A 22,178-nucleotide genomic window follows, 5' to 3' on the forward strand; every position below is an offset into this window, starting at 1 on the left:
GCCTAGACAAAGCTCACTATCTCTTATTGGACGGTGCCTTTGTGACATCACATCTGGGTGTGTCCAGCCCCCACACGATTTCTCTCTGTATATGTGCCTTAAGATTTCACCACTTCCAATTAAAACCCGGCATTTTTGGCTGCCTCCATTTTATAGGAACAAAAGAGGATATTACATGGCTGAACTCCACCCCACCCCTACCCCTATCCCCCCCAAAATACAAGAATACGTTGTTTGCTAAGACTTATTTTCTGTTCTTTGGGAGGCAGTGAACACAGAAGGCTGGATGATCATGTCAAAACGCACAAAATCAAGAATTTCGCCTCCTTGCTTATGAAAGCAGCTTGGTGACCTACACACATTTCCAGAAGATAAGCAGGAACCGGGGTTGGGGCGGTCTTCTTCAATTAGCCCCAAGTCACTCATCTCGCAACCATTTTCTTAACTGCAGAGTCCAGGTGGTGTTGGTTGGCTCAACAGGACTCTGATTTCGTTAATGTATTGAAAAATAAATAATTTTGGGGAAAACACTCAAGAGGCTGAAAACCTTCAGCTGGTCAGTGGGCTGGTGTTTAAACCAAAGACCATTTTAAAAATCCAGTTTCTTGCGCTCTGCACCAATTCTAAGACATCTGGCCAAAAACACTAGGCCTTGTGGCACCTGAAAATCCACCAAGAACCGCCAACGATTTGTGGCTTTTCTCCTGGGCTGATCCTACCACCTTCTATAGAGGAGCTTAGGAAGTCCCATGCTTCCATTTTTCAAACTTGTGAAAAAAGAAATCTCCTCAGAGCTTGGGATAAGAATGTCTCCGTGAAGATGACCCAAACTGAATCCATTTTTTTAAATAACAAAAGGCGGCAGATAGACTTGGTCAACCTACGATCTAGAGAGTGATGCTAGTCAGAAGGAATCAAGGCTAGGCTCCAGCCCCCCCCATCTTTGATGTGATTTAAACCACCACCCACCATCTTTGCACATATGGAGAACGCTGGATTGCCTCTCTTTAAGATAAACAAAGACGAACGAAAATTTCTAGCTTGCAGAAGAGACTCCCAAGATCAACGCAGGGTGGTGATTATGGAGGCAGAGCAGGACAATGGGGATCCAGCTAGTCTTGAAAACTCGGAAGGCCCTTGAAGGCCCTGGACTTTCTCTCAGTTGAACCTTCCTGGCAGAGTCATCGTTTGTGGAGATAAAATAAAAAGAAATCCCTTCACAGGCCTGAAGAAAAAGTCGGAGATTAGTCTAATTAAAAGAAACTCATCTGGAGTGACTACTTAACGGACGTGACCTGGAAGCTTTTGTCAAGAGATGGCTTGGCTGGTGGTCCTTAAGAATCATTCTGAAGCCGGCTGACGGATGCAGAACAACATTCTCTGGCCACTCTTAGCTCCTCAGTTTAGAAACAGTACTGAGTTCAAATTCTGAGTAAAGGCTTCCAAATACATGGGAGAATCGCCCTCCCCCCGGGAGACTTTCTCCATTCCTCTGCCTTGACATGATTCATCTCTTCCACTGATGCTCGGATAAGCAGCAAATTCTCGTGTCGTGACAGCAAAACGGCAATGTGGCCTTCTGTTGTAGTGTAGTCTCCCCAACGGACACTTGGCTAATACAATGCAATGGTCCATAACATTGTTTCTCGACCTTGGGGATTTTAAGATGCACGAACTTCAACTCCCAGAATTCCCCAAGGTTGGGAAACACTGGTCCATAACCTCTTATCAACAGCTCGTTCAGGGTTTTAGGTGTGGATTCTCTGGTGTTTAATCAGATTCTCGTGCGAACAGAAGCTTTTCCCGCAGTCCGAACATTTGTAGGGGTTCTCCCCCGAGTGAATCCTCTGATGCCGTATAAGATTGGAGCTCTGGCTGAACCCTTTCCCACAGTCCAAGCACTTGTACGGCCTCTCCCCTGTGTGGCTTCTCTGATGGATGATGAGTTGCGATTTGGTGACAAACGATTTCCCGCAATCCAAGCACTGGAAGGGATTTCCTTTCATGTGGATCCTCTGGTGCTTCAACAGCTTCATGTGGGAATTGAAACTCTCCTCGCATTCGGAGCACTGGAACATCTTCACGCGGCGGTGCGTCTTCTGATGGACCGTCAGGTGCGAACTCTGGCTGAAGCATTTCCCACACACCAGGCATTTATAGGGTCTCTCGCCGGTGTGGATCCTCTGATGGATGATCAGGTAGGACTTGGAAATAAACGTTTTCCCGCAATCCAGGCATTTATTGCTATTGCTGTTGTTGTTACTACTATTGGTATTGCTGTTGCTCGTCGGGCTGGCATAAGACTTTTTGGCCACGTGCATGGTTTTGTGGGCCAGGAGCTGGGAACTCACACGGAAACTTTTCCCGCATTCGGAACACTGGAACGGCTTCTTCCCCAAGTGCGTCCTTTTGTGAACGTTCAGGTGGGAACTCTGACTAAAACTTTTCCCGCACGCCAGACACTTGAACGGTCGCTCACCCGTGTGCATCCGTTCGTGGATGATCAGATACGACTTGAAGACGAAGGACTTGTGGCAGTACGAGCACTTGTGCGGCTTCTTGGTTTCGTGGATTTTCTTGTGCGCAAGCAGGTGCGAACTCACCTTGAAGCTTTTCCCACAGTCCGAGCACTGGAACGGGTTCTTGCCCGTGTGGGTGCGCTCGTGCACCGTCAGGTTGGAGCTCTGCGTGAAGCTCTTGCCACAAGCCAAGCATTTGTAGGGCCGCTCCCCGGTGTGGATCCTCTGGTGGATGATGAGGTAGGACTTGGCGAAGAACGACTTCCCGCAATAGGAGCACTTGTGGGGCTTTTTGGCGGCGTGCATCCGCTTATGCGCAATCAGGTGGGAATGCACCTTAAAGCTTTTCCCACAGTCGGAGCAGATGTACAGGTTTTCCCCTGTGTGGATCCTCTGATGCTTGAGCAGGTTGGTGCTCGAGCTGAAACTCTGCCCGCAGTGAGAACACGGGAACGGCTTCACCCCGGTGTGGGTGCGCTTGTGGACGTTCAGGTGGGAGCTTTGGCTGAAACATTTCCCGCACGTCAAGCACTTGAACGGCCTCTCCCCGGTGTGGATCCTCTGGTGGATGATGAAGTAGGATTTGGTAAAGAAAGCTTTTCCGCAATAGGAGCACTTGTGCGGCTTTTTGGCGGCGTGATTCCGCTTGTGAGCCATCAGGTGAGAGTTGAGGCGGAAGGACTTCTCGCATTCGGTGCACTTGTAGGGGTTATCGGCGAAGTGGAGGGTTTGATGCTGGCTGAGGTTCAACCTGGAGAGGAAGCTTTCTCCGCAGTCAGCGCACTGAAACCTCTTCCCCTTTTTGTGGATTTTCTGGTGCACTTTGAGGTGAGCGTTCTGGCTGAAGCTTTTCCCACACTCTAAGCATTTATAGGGTTTCTCTCCGGTATGAATTCGCTGGTGGATGATGAGATGCAAGGCGGCGAGGAAGGATTTCCCGCAGTCCGGACAGGAGTGGAGTTTCCGCCGGGCGTGGATTCTCTTGTGCGCGATAAAATGGGCGTGGATCTTGAAGCTTTTCCCGCAGGCTAAGCATTTGTACGGGGCCCCTTTCACATGGACGCTCTGGTGTTTGCTGAGGTTGGTGCTGGAGCAGAAACTTTTCCCGCAGTCTGCGCACTGGAAGGGTTTCACACCCGTGTGGATGCGCTGATGGACAGTGAGGTTTGAGCGCTGGGTGAAGGTCTTCCCACAGGACAGGCATTTAAAGGGCCTCTCTCCGGTGTGGATCCGCTGATGGATGATCAGGTGTGCTTTGGCAATAAAGGACTTGCCACACTCGGGGCACTGGTGCGGCTTTTTCTCCTCGTCGTTCTCGTTGCTTGAAGCGCACGGGGAAATCGCTTTGAAGCTCCTCCCACCGTCGGAGAATTTGTAAAGATCGTTTTTCTCGAGTTTAATCAGATCGGCTCTCTGCCTGAAGCTCCACCCGCCCACCAGATAGGCGTCTTTTCCTTCGTGGAACTGCTCGTCATCGCCGGGACCATCCAGCAATTCCTCGCCCTCCCAGAAGGGGGAGCCTTCCTCCCTGTCTTGCAAGCCACTTCCTTTCTTCCTCTCAGCTCGGTACCACCCGTGCAAAATGTCATCCTGCTCCCCAAAGTGGGAAACCTTGTTTTCCAGTCTCCCCCGTTTCAGGGTCCTGTTGAAAACTTGGTCAAAACTTTCGGCGTGGGCCATCTTCTCATTAATGCACGTCCATCCTGTGCCCACAAAAAAGCCAAGAGGACAAATTGAATATGGCATCCACATAAAAAATAATAAAAAGAGGAGCAGTGTTAGCTTGGCTCCTTGTCTATCATCCCTCTATCTCTCTATCTCTCTATCTACCTACCTATCTACCTACCTTCCTACCTACCTACCTATCTATCATCTTACTATATCTATCTATATCATCTATCTCTATATCTATCATCATTCTATCATCTATCTATAATCTATCTATCTATCTATCATCTATCTATTTCCATCTATCCATTCTATCATCTATCTCTGTCTCTCTCTCATCTATATCTATCTATCTATCTATCTATCTATCTATCTATCTATCTATCTATCTATCATCTATATTTCCATCTATCATTCTATCTATCATCTATTTATTTATTTATTTATGAGATTTATATACTGCTTTAAGTGCAAGCACTCTCTAAGCGGTGTACACCAGTAAGCAATGTATACATTGCCCCCAACAATCTGGGTCCTCATTTTACCTACCCCGGAAGGATGGAAGGCTGAGTCAACCTTGAGCCGGTGAGATTTGAACTGCTGACCTGCTGAACACAGTCAGCTAAAGTGGCCTGCAGTACTGCACCCTAACTGCTGCGCCACCTCGGCTCTTATATCTATCTATCTATCTATCTATCTATCTTTCATCTATCTCTATCTATCATCTGTCCTATCATCTATTTCTATTTCCATCTATCATTCTATCTATCATCATTCTATCTATCATCTATCATTTCTATCTATCTATCTATCTATCTATCTATCTATCTATCTCTATATGTATCTCTATCATCTATCATCTATCTATAATCTCTCTATTTCCATCTATCATCATTCTATATCTATCTATCTATCTATCTATCTATCTATCTATCTATCTATCTATCTATCTATCTATCTATGTATCTACCTACCTACCTACCTACCTACCTACCTACCTACCTATCTATCTATCTATTTCCATCTATCACAATTCTCTCTCTCTCTCTCTGTCTGTCATCTATCTATCATCTTACTCTATCTATCTATCTATCTATCTATCTATCTATCTATCTATCTATCTATCTATCTATCTCTATCATCTTTCTCTATTTCCATCATCTCTCTCTCTCTCTCTCTCTCTCTCTCTCTCTCTCTCTATATATATATATATATATATATATATATATATATATATATATATATATATATATATATATATATCAAAAGATAAAGACGAGCACCAGGAGATAAAACAATTAAATGTTTAATAAATAAATAACCTAGCTTTCGATGGCTGTATTGCTGCCATCATCATCAGGGTGTTAAAAGCCAGAGGGTGGGGGAGCTCGTTTATAGGCACAAACGCGCCTGCACACGGCTCATAGACCTCGTTATGGAGCCCGGTCGATTAATCCTCCCATCACTCATATCAGATGTATTTCTGAGTTCTAAGTTCTTGCAGCTGATTACTTCTCTATTGCGCGCGGCTCCTAAGCTGGGAGGCGAGCATTCCATGTTATTTCGCACCAGAGTAACCTGTGTAACTGCAGACCGATCCTGCGATGAAATCCCAGATCCGGCTGTCTCCCTCCCCCAGACAGCCGGATCTGGGATTTCATCGCAGGATCGGTCTGTCGTAAATGTATCTCTATCATCTATCTATAATCTATTTCCATCTATCATCATTCTATATCTGTCTGTCTGTCTGTCTGTCTATCTCTCTCTATCTATTTATATCTATCTATCTATTTATTTCCATCTATCACAATTCTATCATCTATCTATCTGTCTCTCTCTCATCTATTTCTATTTCCATCATCATTCTATCATCATTCTATCTATCATATCTATCTATCTATCTATCTATCTATCTATCTATCTATCTATCTATCTATCTATCTATCATCTATCATCTATATTTCCATCTATCATCATTCTATCATCTATCATCTATCAATCAATCTATCTCTCATCTATCTCTATCTATCATCTATCCTATCTGTATTTATATCTATCATTCTATCATCATTCTATCTATCATCTATCATCTCTATGTATCTATCTATCTCTATATGTATCTCTATCATCTATCATCTATCTATAATCTATCTCTATTTCCATCTATCATCATTCTATATCTATCTATCTATCTATCTATCTATCTATCTATCTATGTATCTACCTACCTACCTACCTACCTACCTACCTACCTACCTACCTATCTATCTATCTATTTCCATCTATCACAATTCTCTCTCTCTCTCTCTGTCTGTCATCTATCTATCATCTTACTCTATCTATCTATCTATCTATCTATCTATCTATCTATCTATCTATCTATCTCTATCATCTTTCTCTATTTCCATCATCTCTCTCTCTCTCTCTCTCTCTCTCTCTCTCTCTCTCTCTCTCTATATATATATATATATATATATATATATATATATATATATATATATATATATATATTCAAAAGATAAAGACGAGCACCAGGAGATAAAACAATTAAATGTTTAATAAATAAATAACCTAGCTTTCGATGGCTGTATTGCTGCCATCATCATCAGGGTGTTAAAAGCCAGAGGGTGGGGGAGCTCGTTTATAGGCACAAACGCGCCTGCACACGGCTCATAGACCTCGTTATGGAGCCCGGTCGATTAATCCTCCCATCACTCATATCAGATGTATTTCTGAGTTCTAAGTTCTTGCAGCTGATTACTTCTCTATTGCGCGCGGCTCCTAAGCTGGGAGGCGAGCATTCCATGTTATTTCGCACCAGAGTAACCTGTGTAACTGCAGACCGATCCTGCGATGAAATCCCAGATCCGGCTGTCTCCCTCCCCCAGACAGCCGGATCTGGGATTTCATCGCAGGATCGGTCTGTCGTAAATGTATCTCTATCATCTATCTATAATCTATTTCCATCTATCAGCATTCTATATCTGTCTGTCTGTCTGTCTGTCTATCTCTCTCTATCTATTTATATCTATCTATCTATTTATTTCCATCTATCACAATTCTATCATCTATCTATCTGTCTCTCTCTCATCTATTTCTATTTCCATCATCATTCTATCATCATTCTATCTATCATATCTATCTATCTATCTATCTATCTATCTATCTATCTATCTATCATCTATCATCTATATTTCCATCTATCATCATTCTATCATCTATCATCTATCAATCAATCTATCTCTCATCTATCTCTATCTATCATCTATCCTATCTGTATTTATATCTATCATTCTATCATCATTCTATCTATCATCTATCATCTCTATGTATCTATCTATCTCTATATGTATCTCTATCATCTATCATCTATCTATAATCTATCTCTATTTCCATCTATCATCATTCTATATCTATCTATCTATCTATCTATCTATCTATCTATCTATCTATCTATCTATCTATTTCCATCTATCACAATTCTCTCTCTTTTTGTCTGTCTGTCATCTATCATTTTACTGTATCTATCTATCTCTCTATCTATCTATCTATCTATCTATCTATCTCTATCATTTTCTCTATTTCCATCTATCATCATTCTCTCTCTCTATATATATATATATATCATCTATCTATCTCTCACCTATCTCTCATCTATCTCTATCTCTCTATCATCTATCTATTTCCATCTATCATCATTCTCTATCATCATCTATTTCTCTCTATCTCTATGTCTATCTATATCATCTATCATCTATCTATAATTTATCTATTTCCATCTACCATCATTCTATCTCTATCTCTCTATCTCTCTATCTATCTACCACCTATCATCTATTTCCATCTATCATAATTCTGTCTGTCTGTCTGTCTGTCTGTCTGTCATCCATCTATCTATCTATCTATCTATCTATCTATCTATCTATCTATCTATCTATCTATCTATCTATCTATCTTTAATTAATGTACAGGTTATCCTTGACTTACGGTCAGAATGTCTGTTGCCAAGCAAGGTGCTTGTTAAATGAGTCAGGCCAGATTTTATGATCTCTTTTATCACTGTTGTTAAGCAAATATTGCAGTTGTTAAGTGAACTAAATGGTCGTTAAACAAATCCAACTTCTCTCATCGACTGTGCTTGTTGGAAGCCAGCTGAGAAGGTAAAAAATGGGGATCACATGACCCCCAGAATGCTGCAACTGTCGTAAATGGATGCCAATTGTCAGAGTGGTCATAAATTGAGGACTACCTTCATGGTAGATAAGAGTATATGGTTCTTTCCTCTTCCCCGGTTACCTAACCGACAGGTCTCTGGCTCAGATTCTTCTAAGCAGCTTTGCACTGAGCAGAGAACTGAATCTGGATTTCCCACATTTGAGTCTACTACTCTAACTACTATACCATACTGTTCCAGTAGCTGGATAGGTAGCTCAGCAGGCAGCAACACTAAACTTCATTTCTCTAGATCAGGGGTAGGCAACCTTGGCTCTTTTATGACTCGTGGACTTCAACTCCCAGAATTCCTGAGCCAGCATGGCTCAGTTTGGAAACCTCTCCCTTTCCCCTCAGCATGGCTGGCACAGGAATTCTGGGAGTTGAAGTCCACGAGTCATAAAAGAGCCAAGATGGCCTACACCTGCCCTAGGCTATATAAATAACACTTAGAATAGCCCTTAGACCAGGGGTAGGCAACCTTGGCTCTTTTATGACTCGTGGACTTCAACTCCAAGAATTCCTGGGTGAGCATGGCTCTTCTTGGAAACCTCTCCCTTTCCCCTCAGCATGGCTGGCTCAGGAATTCTGGGAGTTGAAGTCCACGAGTAATAAAAGGGCAAAGATGGCCTACCCCTGGTCTAGGATCAAATTTTAAATGGCAAACCACACAGGGAAATCCCAGGAGTGTATATAGATTGTCTACTCTGCGTGCTAGATTATGCTAGTTCACCGCTCTAACTACAGGTAGTCCTTGACTTACAACAATTCATTTAGTGACCGTTTGAAGGTTCAACGGCATGAAAAAAGTGACTTATGACCATTTTTCACACTTGTGACCGTTGCAGCTTCTCCAGGGTCACATGATCAAAATCAGCTACTTGGCAACCAACTCAGATTTGTGACGATTGCAGAGTTCTGGTGTCACTTTTTGTGAGCTCCTGAAGGGCAAAGCCAATGGGCAAGCTGGATTCACTTAACGACTCTGCTACTAACTCAACAACTGTAGTGATTCACTTAACAACTGTGGCAAGAAAGGTCGTAACATGGGGCAAAATTCACTGAACCGCTCTCGCTTAGCAACGGAATTCTTGGGCTCAATTATGGTCGTAAGATGAGGACTACTGTATATTATGATTATATGATGACCTGCTTAACAACCAGCACCTCTTACAACTGTAATTTCTGGGCTCATTTATGGTCATAAGTTGAGGGTCTGTATCCCTGTAAAGTTTATGGGTTACTACAGAAAAAAAGTTTTTTTTTCTTTTCGAAGGGAAGGTAAAATTCATTTATTCTCACCCAAGGATCCAACATCTTTCTCCTGAATGTCCCCATCGGCCTCATTTGATGGTGACTCTTCTCCCTCGGAGAAGTCCAGCGCAATTTCTTCAATGGGTCCCAGCTCCTGGAAGGAAAGGGGAGACGTCACTTCGAGGAAAGATCTGGAAGCAGAGGCACTGAGGGGAAAGAGAAGAAAATGGAGGCTCCAAGCAGGGCGTCAAAGGACAGGAACTGAAGCTATCTTTGACCCCTGAGTCTTAGCTGGGCCACAAATCCATTTTATGATGAGCAATTCCAAGAAGCAACGGATGGAAACTAATCAAGGAGAGAAGCAACCTAGAACTAAGGAGAAACTTCCTGACAGTTAGAACAATTAACCAGTGGAACAACCTGCCTCCAGAGGTGGTGAATGCTCCAACACTGGAAGTCTTTAAGAAGAGACTGGATGGCCACTTGTCTGAAATGGTATAGGGTTTCTTGCCTGAGCAGGGGGTTGGACCAGATGAGCTCCAAGGTCCCTTCCAACTTTATTATTATTATGGATCATTGCACAGTCAGCCAGATGTTCAGACTGGATTTGGCATTTTGTCTACCTATCGAGTCCTTACCCAGGACCTGGGACAGGCAGATGTGGATGTTTGATGGTATTACAGATATCGTTGCAGGATGGAAGCAGTTCCTAGTAAGGCCGCCTTTTGCAATTGACTAATGGCAAATTTGTCAATGCCAGTGGTGTTCAAGTGGTGCTCCAGTTGTTTTGGGATTGCACCCAAGGCACCTATGACTATTGGTACTACCCTGGCTTGCTTTTGCCACAGTCTTTCTATTTCTATTTGTAGGTCTTTGTATTTTGTTATCTTCTCCAGTTCTTTCTCGTCTATTCTGCTGTCTCCAGGCACTGCCATGTCCACTATCCAGACTGTTTTGTCATTATTATTATATTATTATTATTACATGACAGGAGAAGTGATGAAACTGGGGTGCAGACTAAGATGGAGCAGGGTTGACATCTGAAGGACACCCCCACAAGTCTTTCTCCCTGAAAGTAGGGCTATATACACCAATAATTAGTAACCTAATTAAAACAGGCACCACCGTTCAGTGACCAGTTAGACCAGCTCAATCTCTATGGAGGTTCTCAATCATCCAGGTCATGGTTGTCCCAAAGGTGCTTTTTCAGGAAGCAAGTGGATTTTCTTATTTTTCTTTGAAGATGTTTCGCTTCTCATCCAAGAAGCTTCCTCAGCTCTGACTGGATGGTGGGGAATGGAAGGATTTATACTCCTTGCAGAGAGCTGGTCATTTGCATTCTTACAGAGTCGTTGAGGCCACTTGGAGGTTTATCTGTGTCCTCAGGGTCATCTGAGTGGTACAAATGGATGTGGAGCCTTCTTGGAACTTCTGAAAGGACTGTGTTGTAGACGGGAGATAGATGTTGTCATACCCTCCCTTCCCCTCATTGAGAGAAAGCTGTTCAGTCCTTCCATCTCCCCACCATCCAGTCAAGAGCTGAAGAAGCTTCTTGGATGAGAAGCGGAACGTCTTCAAAGAAAAACAAGGAAGTCCAGTTGCCGTCACTGATGCAGTTGTGTGATGTCATGCTTTATGACTGCATTGCTTAGCTATGGAAATTCCGGTCGCAATTACCGTTGTTAAGCGAGGACTACTTGTAGCTTACAACAGGAATTTCCGTTATGGGTCACACATTTTTTTTTCGAGCCGATCAAGTGTACATAAATAAAACAGGAGCAGAGTCAAAACTTACTTCTACTTTGCTTCAGCCAGCCCAGGGTGGCCAGCTGGGCCACCATAACATGTGACAACACTTTTGATACGTAGCTTAATTTTTAATCACCAACCTAATATTATATTCATTTCTTCCCAATCCATTCGTTTTCCTGGATGAGGCGGGAGGGGGCTCACCACATTAATTTATCATTTTGGGGGGTTGCATTCTCACAGGGTTTTTGAGGGCTCCTGCAAAACAGGGCTCTTATTTCAGCAAGCTGCAAAACCCCAGCCTTCATTTCACAACCATTGTACAGTACGGAACTGAACTCTTAATCCAGATGTGTAGCTTGGCGTATTGGGCGAACCGAGCCACGGCATCTTGCTGCAAAGAAGGCCCGAGGTGTCCCAAGCTCACCTGTTCTTCCCAACCCGCCTCGGCTGGTTGCCTTTGCAGGAAATCCTCGGCCAGGGACACCGCCTGGGAGCAGGTTTCCGGACCGTGTTCCCGGACCCAACTTTGCATCTCCGGGGGCAGGATGGCCAGGAACTGCTCCAGGATCAGCAGCTCTAGGATCTGCTCTTTGGAGTGTCTCTCCACCTTCAGCCAACGATGACAAAGTTTCTGGAGCTGGCAGTAGACACCCCTCGGGCCTTCAGCCTCCTGGTAACAGAACCGTCGGAAGTTCTGCCGCTGGCGCTCCCTGGCAATGGCGTCCCCCCTCAAGATGGCCGCCTTGACCTTGTCATAGTCCACCCGGTCTCTGGTGTCCAGATTGCTGAAGATCTGCTCTGCTTCCCCGCTCAGGGCAGGCAAGAGACGGGCCATCCAGTCTTCTCTGGGCCACTGGCAGGCCTGGGCCACTTGTTCAAAAGACGCCAGGAAGGCCTTGGTGTTGTCCCAGGGGGTGGGCTCGTCCAGCAACTGGGGCGTCTCCCATTCTGAGTGAGGGTACTCCAGTTTCTTCAGAAAATCCTGCCACTGGGCCTCCCACCGCTGGAGGAGCCCATCTCCAGCTTCCTGGTCTCCGGGCGGTCTTTGCAAGAACTCCCGAATGCTTCCAGGCTGAAGGAGGTGAGGAGCTTCCTCCAAGCCTTCTCCAGATGTGGAGGAATTCGCCGGCTCCTCTTCCTCCATCTTAATCCGCTGATGCATTCCTTGCTCCAGCTCGGCATGAAACCGGAGGCCGAAGCTTGACTGGGTCCCTTCCTTGGCAGCCATTTTGTCCCAAGTCTGTTTGGGCCTCATCCGTGGTCAGCCAGCCCCTTCCTTAGGAGACTTCCCAGTCCTCAGCATGGGCTGGATCAAACATATGGCCTAAGGCTGTCGATCCCTGAACAGATTCTCATGTAAGGTTGGTTGGTTAAGTGGCAGGCACGCTCCAGGCTTCCCTAGTTACGCCACTAACTCTAGTTTAGAGGGAGATAGGCCGTCTCTGCAGAGGAACTGGAAAAAAAAAAACAAAAACAAAGGAAGGAACCAGGAACGAATGGAAAAAAGGAACCACGATATTAAACAAGCTTTTACAGAACTCCCAATTCCATTTGGCACACAGATAAAACCTCACAGATGGCCCTCGACTTACAATCGTTCGTTTAGTGGCGATTTCCGAAACAGCACTGAAAAAAGTGGCTTATGATCATTTTTTTTTACACTTACAACCATTGCAGCATCTCCATCCAAATTCAGACGCTTCGCAACTGACCCCTATTTATGACGGCTGCAGCATCCCGGTGTCACGTGATCCCCTTTTGCGATCTTCGGACAAGCAAAGTCCACGGGGAAGCCCACTTAACAACCGCGTTGTTAACAACTGCAGTGATTCACTTCACAAGGCCGTAAAATGGGGCAAAACTCAACAACTGTCTCACTTCACAACAGAAATTTTGGGCTCCGTTGTGGGTCATAAGTCGAGGACTACCTGTCGTCGCTCTGAAAAAAAAAATAAAACTTTGGGGTTTGAACCCAGGAAGATTGTATAAGTCTGGAAACCCTAAATGGATAAATGCATTTGCATGCTCTCTCCGTAAATAATATTAACCACCCACTCGCCACACCATGAGCAAGTATTGACTGCATTCCGGCTTTGCTGGAGAAAATCTGATAGGCTTAAAAAAAATTGCTTGAATGTGCATAGACACATAGAGAAGGCGGGAAAACCACAATTGGAGAATCCTTTAGTGCAGGGGTGTCAAACTCAATTTCATTGAGGGCCACATCAGCATTGCGGTTGCCCTCGGGGGGGGGGGTGGCCAGGGTAGGTGCGGCCTACTGGGTGGACGTGGATGGAGTGGGTGTGGCCTGCTGGGTGGGCATGGCCAGCTCTACATCATTGACATCAAGGGTGCCTGTGGGGGGCCAGGGCAGGAGTGGGACAGATCTGAGGGTCTCTGGCAGAAGGGGGTGGGATCGGGGCAGAGCCCATCAAGCCAGATCTGTGAAGTAGGTGAGGGCCATTTCCTGGCCACTTCCAGGCGATGGTGAATTTCTTCATTTCTCACAAAGGGTGACACCTCCCCAGCATGCACCCAGGGGACTGGGCCGATGCGGCAGGGGCTGGTTCCTCGCTGTTTCCAGACGGCCTTGTGGAGCTAAGACTGAATGCGTTTCAGCATAGAAGGCCACCACAAAATTGTACATTGGCTCCTGGCCGGCCTGGGCCAGGGCCAAGGCAGTGGGGGCCGTTCCCTCACTGTTTCCAGAATGGCTTCGCGGGCCACATGAAACCACTTCGCGGGCCGCATCCGGTCCCCGGGCCTTGGGTTTGACATGTCCAGATTAGGTGAAACCTGGCTTCATAGCAGAAACTGTGTAAGGGAGTCCTAGTGGACGATCATTTAACCACGAGCCAGCAGTGTGTGACAGCAGCCAAAAATGGCAATGCAATCCTAAGTTGCATGAACAGAGAGACTGAATTAAGATCATGTGAGGTACTAATACAGCTCTACAGACCCTTGGTAAGACCACATCTGATATACTGCATCCAGTTTTGATCACCACACTATTAAAAAAAGATGTTGAAACTCAGGAAAGAGTGCAGAGAAGAACAACAAAGATGATTAGGGGCCTGGAGGCTAAAACATGTGAAGAACGATTGCAGGAACTGGGCATGGCTAGTCTAGTGAAGAGAAGGACTAGGGGGGACATGATAGCAGTGTCCCAATATTTGAGGGGCTGCCACAAAGAAGAGGGGGGGCAACCTATTTTCCAAAACACCAGAAGGCAAGGCAAGAAACAATGGATGGAAACTGATCAGGGAGAGAAGCAGCCTAGAACTAAGGAGAAATTTAATAATAATAATAATAATAATAATAATAATAATAATAATAAAAGTTGGAAGGGATCTTGGAGGTCATCAAGTCCAACCCCCTTGCTCAGGCAGGTAACATGAGAACAATCAACCAGTGGAACAGCTTTGCCTTCAGAAGTTGTGGGTGCTTCATCACTAGAGGCTTTCAAGAAGAGACTGAACAGCCACTTGTCTCAAATGGGATAGGGTCTTTTGCTTCAGCGGGGGGCTGGACTAGATGACCTCCAAGGTCCCTCCCAACTCTTGTTATTCTGTATTCTTCCTGATGCAGATACTAGGAACTTGCGATCCTTCAAATCTTGTTTGATTACATCTCTCTGAACCTGGGCAACATCAGCTGGACTGATGAGAAAAGAAATATATGACACATCATTGGTTGCCCCAAGCAGGGCAGTTAAGCAAGTTAAGCATCCAGTTTTATGACCTTTTTTGGCACAGTTAAGCGAAATCACTGCCGTTCTTAAGTGAATCACATGGTCGTTAAACGAATCTGGTTCCTCTCATTGGACTTTGCTTGTCGGAAGCCAGTTGGGAAGGTCACAGAGGGCCATCACATGACCTTGAGACACTGCAACTATCGTAAATTCACGCTGGTTGGCCAAATGCCCAAATTTTGGTCATCTGACGGTGAGGATGCCGTGACAATCATGAAGTGTAAGGAGCGGTCGTGATCATTTTTTTCAATGGCACTGTAACTCTGAATGGTTGTTAAACAAATGGTTCTAAGTTAAGGACTACCCCGCATGGGTTCAAAGTATATAGTATATGGTTTGGAGAAGATGGATTGATTATATTCAAAAGAAATATCAGACTGAAAAATATTATCTTGCTTATGAGTAATTTTTAGATTATTATTAATAGTTTAATATGATTGAATTTATATTATTTGATTTTATATTATATTATTTTTAGTATTATGGTTTAATTATATAATCATATAATAATTTTTGTTTTCAATTTGTTAATATTTATTTTGAAGAGGGGTTAAAGTATGTTATGGATTTGATTAATAGTATAGTTGGGTAATGTTATTTAGATTATGTTTGTTTATTTGTAACCCTGTAATCAGCTCTGGGAAGTGGGGGGGGGGAGGGATTGGGGATATATATTGTGTGAAATTTTTAAAACTTTTAATTAAAAAAAAATGTATATAGTATATGGTTCTTTCCTCCTCCCCAGTTTCACAACCAACAGATTCTTTCAAGGAACTTTGCCCTGAGTGGGGAATTGAATCACGATTTCCCACATCCTACTCCATCACTCTAACTAACAGAACAGCAGAGTTGAAAGGGACCTTGGAGGTCTTCTAGTCCAACCTCGTACTCAAGCAGGGAAACCCTATACCATTTCAGACAAATGGCTGTCTGGACTCTTCTTAAAAACTTCCAGTGTCAGAGCATTCACAACTTCTGGTGGAAGGTTGTTCCACTGATTAATTGTTCTCACTGTCAGAAAATTTCTCCTTAGTTCTAGGTTGCTTCTCTCCTGGATTAGTTTCCATCCGTTGCTTCTTGTCCTGCCTTCAGGTGCTTTGGAGAATAGCTTGACTCCCTCTTCTTTGAGATATTGGAACGTTGCTATCATGTCACCCCTCGTCTTTCTCTTCATTAAACTAGACATACCCAATTCCAGCCACCGTTCCTTATATGTTTTAGCCTCCAGTCTCCTAATCATCTTTGTTGCTCTTCTCTGCACTCTCTCTAGAATCTCAATGTCTTTTTTACACTGTGGCGACCAAAACTGGATGCAGTATTCCAAGTGCGGCCTTACCAAGGCATTGTAAAGTGGTATTAACTCTTCACCTAATCTTGATGCTATCCCTCTGTTAATGCAGCCCAGCACTGTGTTGGCTTTTTTGGCAGCTGCAGCAGGCTGCTGTCTTATATTTAAATGTGATTATCCACTAGGATTCCAAGATCCCTCTCAAAGTTACTATTGAGCGAGGTACCACCTGTATTATTCCTGTGCATTTGTTTTTTCTTGCCTAAATGTAGAACTTTACTTTTTTCACCACTGAATTTTATTTTGTCAGATAACGCCCATTTTTCAAGTCTGCCAAGATCCTTCTGTATCTTAAGCCTGTCTTCTGGAGTGTTGGCAATTCCTGCCAGCTTGGTGTCGTCTGCAAATTTGATGAGTTCCCCATCTATTCCCTAGTCCAAATCATTGATGAAGATGTTGAAGAGCACTGGGCCCAGAACAGAGCCCTGGGGCACCCCACTACACACTTCCCTCCATGTAGATGCAATTCCATTGAGGACCACACGCTGAGTGCAGTTGGTCAGCCAGCTACGAATCCATCTGTTGGTGACTACTATACCATACTGTCCAATAGCTGAATAGGTAGCTCAGCCGGTTGCAACCCTAGATTTCTTTTCTATAGGATCGAAAGCTAAGCAAGATCAGACTAGACCAGGGGTAGGCAACTTTGGCTCTTTTATGACTCGTGGACTTCAACTCCCAGAATTCCTGAGCCAGCCATGCTGAGGGGAAAGGGAGAGGTTTCCAAGCTGAGCCATGGCTGGCTCAGGAATTCTGGGAGTTGAAGTCCACGAGTCATAAAAGAGGCAAGGTGGCCTACCCCTGGGCTAGACACAATGGAGATGTTTAGGAAGTTGCTGTAAAAGGGCTCAAAGCATCACTCTTTGAATCTTTACTACACATTGATTGCTTATAATTTTGAATTTCACTCTGAATTTTGGAGATAAGAGTTGACATCAAGTTGTTGATGCCAACTAGCCATATGCTTAGATATTTAAAATGGCTGAATTATATTCTGATCCAAGACAGGCTGTCAACCAATTGTTAAAACAATAATCTGAAAACATTAATATTTGTACAAATCAAGGATAATTGATGGTAAATGAAATAAGAATTAAGGAAATTAAAGCTTAACAGGGACACAAGCACTGTTAATAAGCATTAATATTCAAATGTCTATGGTTTGTCAACCTTGGGCACTTTAAGACGTGTGAACTTCAATTCCCAGGTTATGTTTGCTAGAGAATTCTGGGAGTTGAAGTCCACAAGTCTTAAAATTGCTAAGTTTCCAACTGGTCTAGGCCAGGGCTTTTCAACCAGTGGTACGGGTACCACCTGTGGTACATTGGCACCTGGCAGGTGGTATGCGACCATCCTAGAAAAGTGGTAGCGGGGGAGGGGAATGAGCTGAACCGGTGGCAGCACCGCACAAGCCTGAGCAAGACTGGAGCTGCAGGGCTGTCAGGACTCAGCGGAAGCGCCAGGATCAATGCCGCTTTCCAGCTGATCGGCGCTTCTTCAGGACTGTCAGGGCTCAGTGGAAGCACCAGGATCAGCGCCAGGCTCCGGCTGGAGCCCGGTGCTGATCCTGGCGCTTCTGCTGAGCTCAGAAGAAGCGCCGATCAGCTGGAATGTTGCAGCATCTCCAGGGTCTTGTGATTTACATTGAAATGCTTGGCAACTGATTCATATTTGTGATGGTCACAGTGGCTCAGGGTCATGTGAAGTGACCAAAATCTGCTGCAACCACCCAGCAGACGGGGGGGGGGATAAAAACCAAACACCCCCCCCATCCCACCCCCGCTGCCAATCCTCAACAGAAATGCTCACAACAATGAAAACCTCGGACAGGAGGAAGAGCGCCACCGGGTGGGCAGGCAGGTGTCTTCCTCGGCTGTGGCTTGGGGGGCACAGTGCCATTGTAACTTCGAACAGTCACTAAGCGAACTGTTGTAAGTCTAGGACTACCTGTACTTTATCACTTTTTTCCTTTTGGGAGGGGGTCATCAGGTTTTTGACACCTTGCTAGGCGACTGGTGGTACTCAGATGTTGCCATATCCTAAAAGTGGTACAATGGGTGAAAAGGTTGAAAAGCCCTGGTCTAGGTGACCATCTTCCATATGAACCTTTATCATATTGCACAATTTTAATCCAGTTTCCTTGTTCCTGTTTTTCCTCTTAATGTGAAAATTCCAAATCCAAGGAAACATGCAGCATTTGGCGAAGCAAATATTTATTACATTTATTGATCAAATTTCTACACTGCTCATCACACTGCCTCTGGACAGTTTACAGATAAAAGAATAAAATGATACCAAAGCTAAAGTTAAAAACCAGATTAAAACAAAGTTAAAGGAATCATTGTAAAGTTAAAAGGCGGGGGGGGGGCACCTTCAGCCCACTACCCACCTGTGGGTACACACAAATACAGGTAGTCCTTGACTTACGACCACAATTGGGCCCTACATTTATGTTGCTAAGCGAGACATTGGTCAAGTAAGTTTTGCCCCATTTTAAGACCTTGCTCGCCACAGTTGGTAAGTGAATCACTGCAGTTGTTAAGTTAGTAACACGGTTGTTAAACTAATCTAGCTTCCCCCATTGATTGCTGGTCAGAAGGTCACAAAGCAGGATCATAGGACACCAGGACAGTGCAACCGTCATAATTATGAGTCAGTTGCCAAGTGTTCATATTTGGATCACACGACCACGGGGACGTTGCGGGGGGGTTGCAGGTGTGAAAAAATGGTCGTTAAGTCCCTTTTTTTCAGTGCCGTCATAACTTTGAATGGTCACTAAATGAACTGTTGTAAGTCCAAGACCAGCTGTGCTTTTGCACAAGGATTCCACGACCTGAATGGACAGCTGCATTCTTAAAACAAAAAAGGGAACATTTTTCACCCTGTTTTCACACACACCGTGTTATGATTTATTATTATTTAAAAAACAACAATACAAAACCAACCCAGGTCTCACACACACCCCCCCAACAAAAAGTTCAGGACCGGCTTGAGAATCCCGGGAGCGAGCTGCTCAAAGAGAGCTATTTAAAAAAAAAAAAATGACCCACAATTTTTGAAATTTCCCCACAAGGCTCCCCCCAAATGCATCCCCATCCTCTGGCTTCCTTCAGCAGCGGTTCAGATAGACTGCCCCGGAATAAAGCGTCTTTTCTGGGCAGTGGGACCCTGCGACTCTCCCCTTCTCTCTTTCACCCTGTCTTAAAACTGAGGTCTAGCCACATGCCTTGCGGTTTTAAGGGGTCCTTATGCGCCCCGCTCCGCGTCGGCTGGCTTGCCTCGCTCCCCGGGGACGGTGGAAAAGGGAAGGACAGGCAGAGATGCTGCAAGGGAGGGTTCTCCGCACTACTGCCTGGGATGCTGGACAAGCTAGCCCGGTTGGATTTCTGCCTGCCCTGCATCCCTTCAAAGCCAAGCGGTGCAGAGGGAAGGCGGCCTTCCCCTTTCCCCCTTGTTGGAGCCCAGGGCTGCGCTTACCCCATTCCCTCTGCGCGCGTCGGCGGCAGCAGTAGCAGCGCCTTCTCCCATCTTCCATTCAGCAGCTCCTGCAGGAAATTAAAACAGGAAGGAACTTTTATTTTTTTTTAATATATTTTTTTTTTGGTTAAATGCCTCTAAACTCGCAGCCCTTTCATCTTCCGGAGCCCCTCTAGGAATCGCCCCTTCTTCTCCTTAACCCGTGGAGTGCCAGAGGGGAAAGAAAAAAAAAAAAAAAAGGAGCTAAGGATTTATTTATTCTTTTTCTGAGGCGGTGCTTTTCTCCTTTTTCCAGAAAAACAAAGATGCCGGAGAGGAAGGAGGAAAAAGACGTCCAGAATAAAATGGACAAGGTTGCAAAGGAAAAGGAACTGGGTTGCGGTGGCAAAATATCCTTGAGCCGGGATTTGGGACCGACAGGCTAACACTGTTTAAAAAGCAATCAGTCTTCATCAACCTTGGGCAACTTTTAAGATATGTGGACTTCAGTTCCCAGAATTCACCAACCAATGCCGGGAGTTCAAATCCATGAAGTCCAAGGGTTGCCACAAAGAAGAGGGAGTCAAGCTATTCTCCAAAGCGCCTGAAGGCAGGACAAGAAGAAACGGATGGAAACTAATCAAGGAGAGAAGCAACCTAGAACTAAGGAGAAACTTCCTGACAGTTAGAACAATTAACCAGGGGAACAACCTGCCTCCAGAAGCAGTGAATGCTCCAACACTGGAAGTTTTTAAGAAGAGACTGGACAGCCATTTGTCTGAAATGGTATAGGGTTTCCTGCCTGAGCAAGGGGTTGGACTAGATGACCTCCAAGATCCCTTCCAACTCTATTATTCTATTCTATTTCTATTCTAAATTCTAAATTATTCTAAATTCTATTCACTTTGAAGTTATTCAATTTGAGAAACACTGTTTTTAAGGTGACCAACTTTTTTACAACAAAAAGGAGGACACAAATAAATTGAAGAAAAAAATATTGTAAATAAAAGAAACATTGTATTTATTGCAACAATAATACAGAATACACTATAATATGATCAATGCATAATAAAAAACATTTGTAACAATAACATTTTACATTGTAATTATGCTTTATGTTATTATTAATTGCGAAGTCGTGTCCGACCCGTCGCGACCCCATGAACAATGTTCCTCCAGGTCTTCCTGTCCTCTACCATCTTCTGGAGTCCATTTAAATTCACACCTACTGCTTCAGTGACTCCATCCAGCCATCTCATTCTCTGTCGTCCCCTTCTTCTATTGCCCTCAATCTTTCCCAACATTAGGCTCTTCTCCAGTGAATCCTTCCTTCTCATTAGGTGGCCAAAGTACTTGAGTTTCAACTTCAGGATCTGGCCTTCTAAAGAGCAGTCGGGGTTGATCTCTTCTAGGACTGACCGGTTTGAACGCCTTGCAGTCCAAGGGACTCGCAGGAGTCTTCTCCAGCACCATAGTTCAAAGGCCTCAATTCTTTTGCACTCAGCCTTTCTTATGGTCCAACTTTCACAGCCATACATTGCAACTGGGAAAACCATGGCCTGGACTATACGCACTTTTGTTGGCAGGGTGATGTCTCTGCTTTTTAGAATGCTGTTTAGATTTGCCATAGCTTTCCTCCCCAGGAGCAAGCGTCTTTTAATTTCTTGGCTGCAGTCCCCATCTGAGGTGATCTTTGAGCCCAGAAAAATAAAATCTGTCACTACCTCCATTTCTTCCCCATCTATTTGCCAGGAATTGAGAGGGCCGGATGCCATGATTTTGGTTTTCTTAATGTTGAGTTTCAAGCCACTTTTGCACTCTCCTTCTTCACCCGCATCAAGAGGCTCTTTAGTTCCTCTTCACTTTCTGCCATTAGAGTGGTATCATCTGCATATCTTAGGTTGTTGATATTTCTCCCGGCAATCTTTAATTCCAACTTTTGATTCATCTAGCCCTGCCTTTCTCATGATGTGCTCTGCATATAAGTTAAATAGGCAGGGCGACAGTATACAGCCTTGCCGGACTCCTTTTCCAATTTTGAACCAATCAGTGGTTCCGTGTTCGGTTCTCACTGTTGCTTCTTGACCCGCATATAGGTTTCTCAGGAGACAAATGAGATGGTCTGGTACTCCCATCTCTTTAAGAACTTGCCACAATTTGTTGTGATCCACACAATCAAAGGCTTTTGCATAGTCAATGAAGCAGAAGTAGATGTTTT

The 22,178-nt window shown here is 44.5% G+C and overlaps 1 protein-coding gene across 2 annotated transcripts; it reads right to left on the reverse strand.

Moving 5' to 3' along the window:
- Nucleotides 1-218: 218 nt before the first annotated feature.
- On the reverse strand, nt 219-20,573 carry LOC120319909 (zinc finger protein 585A-like). Of its 2 annotated transcripts, XM_039369262.1 has the most exons (4): nt 19,982-20,573; nt 11,830-12,858; nt 9,702-9,807; nt 219-4,222 (listed from the first exon to the last, which is right to left on the reverse strand). In XM_039369262.1, the coding sequence occupies exons 2-4, from the start codon at nt 12,658-12,660 to the stop codon at nt 1,749-1,751; spliced, it is 3,411 nt and encodes a 1,136-aa protein (XP_039225196.1). In that variant the 5' UTR covers nt 12,661-12,858; nt 19,982-20,573; the 3' UTR covers nt 219-1,748. The 2 variants fall into 2 exon arrangements, with proteins under 2 accessions (XP_039225196.1, XP_039225195.1); XM_039369261.1 differs by lacking the exon at nt 19,982-20,573 and having other exon boundaries at nt 11,830-13,132.
- Between the last annotated feature and the right edge of the window lie 1,605 nt (nt 20,574-22,178).

Source organism: Crotalus tigris, unplaced genomic scaffold (assembly GCF_016545835.1).
Source record: "Crotalus tigris isolate CLP2741 ecotype Arizona unplaced genomic scaffold, ASM1654583v1 scf7180000020992.475769, whole genome shotgun sequence".
Lineage (NCBI taxonomy): Eukaryota > Metazoa > Chordata > Lepidosauria > Squamata > Viperidae > Crotalus > Crotalus tigris.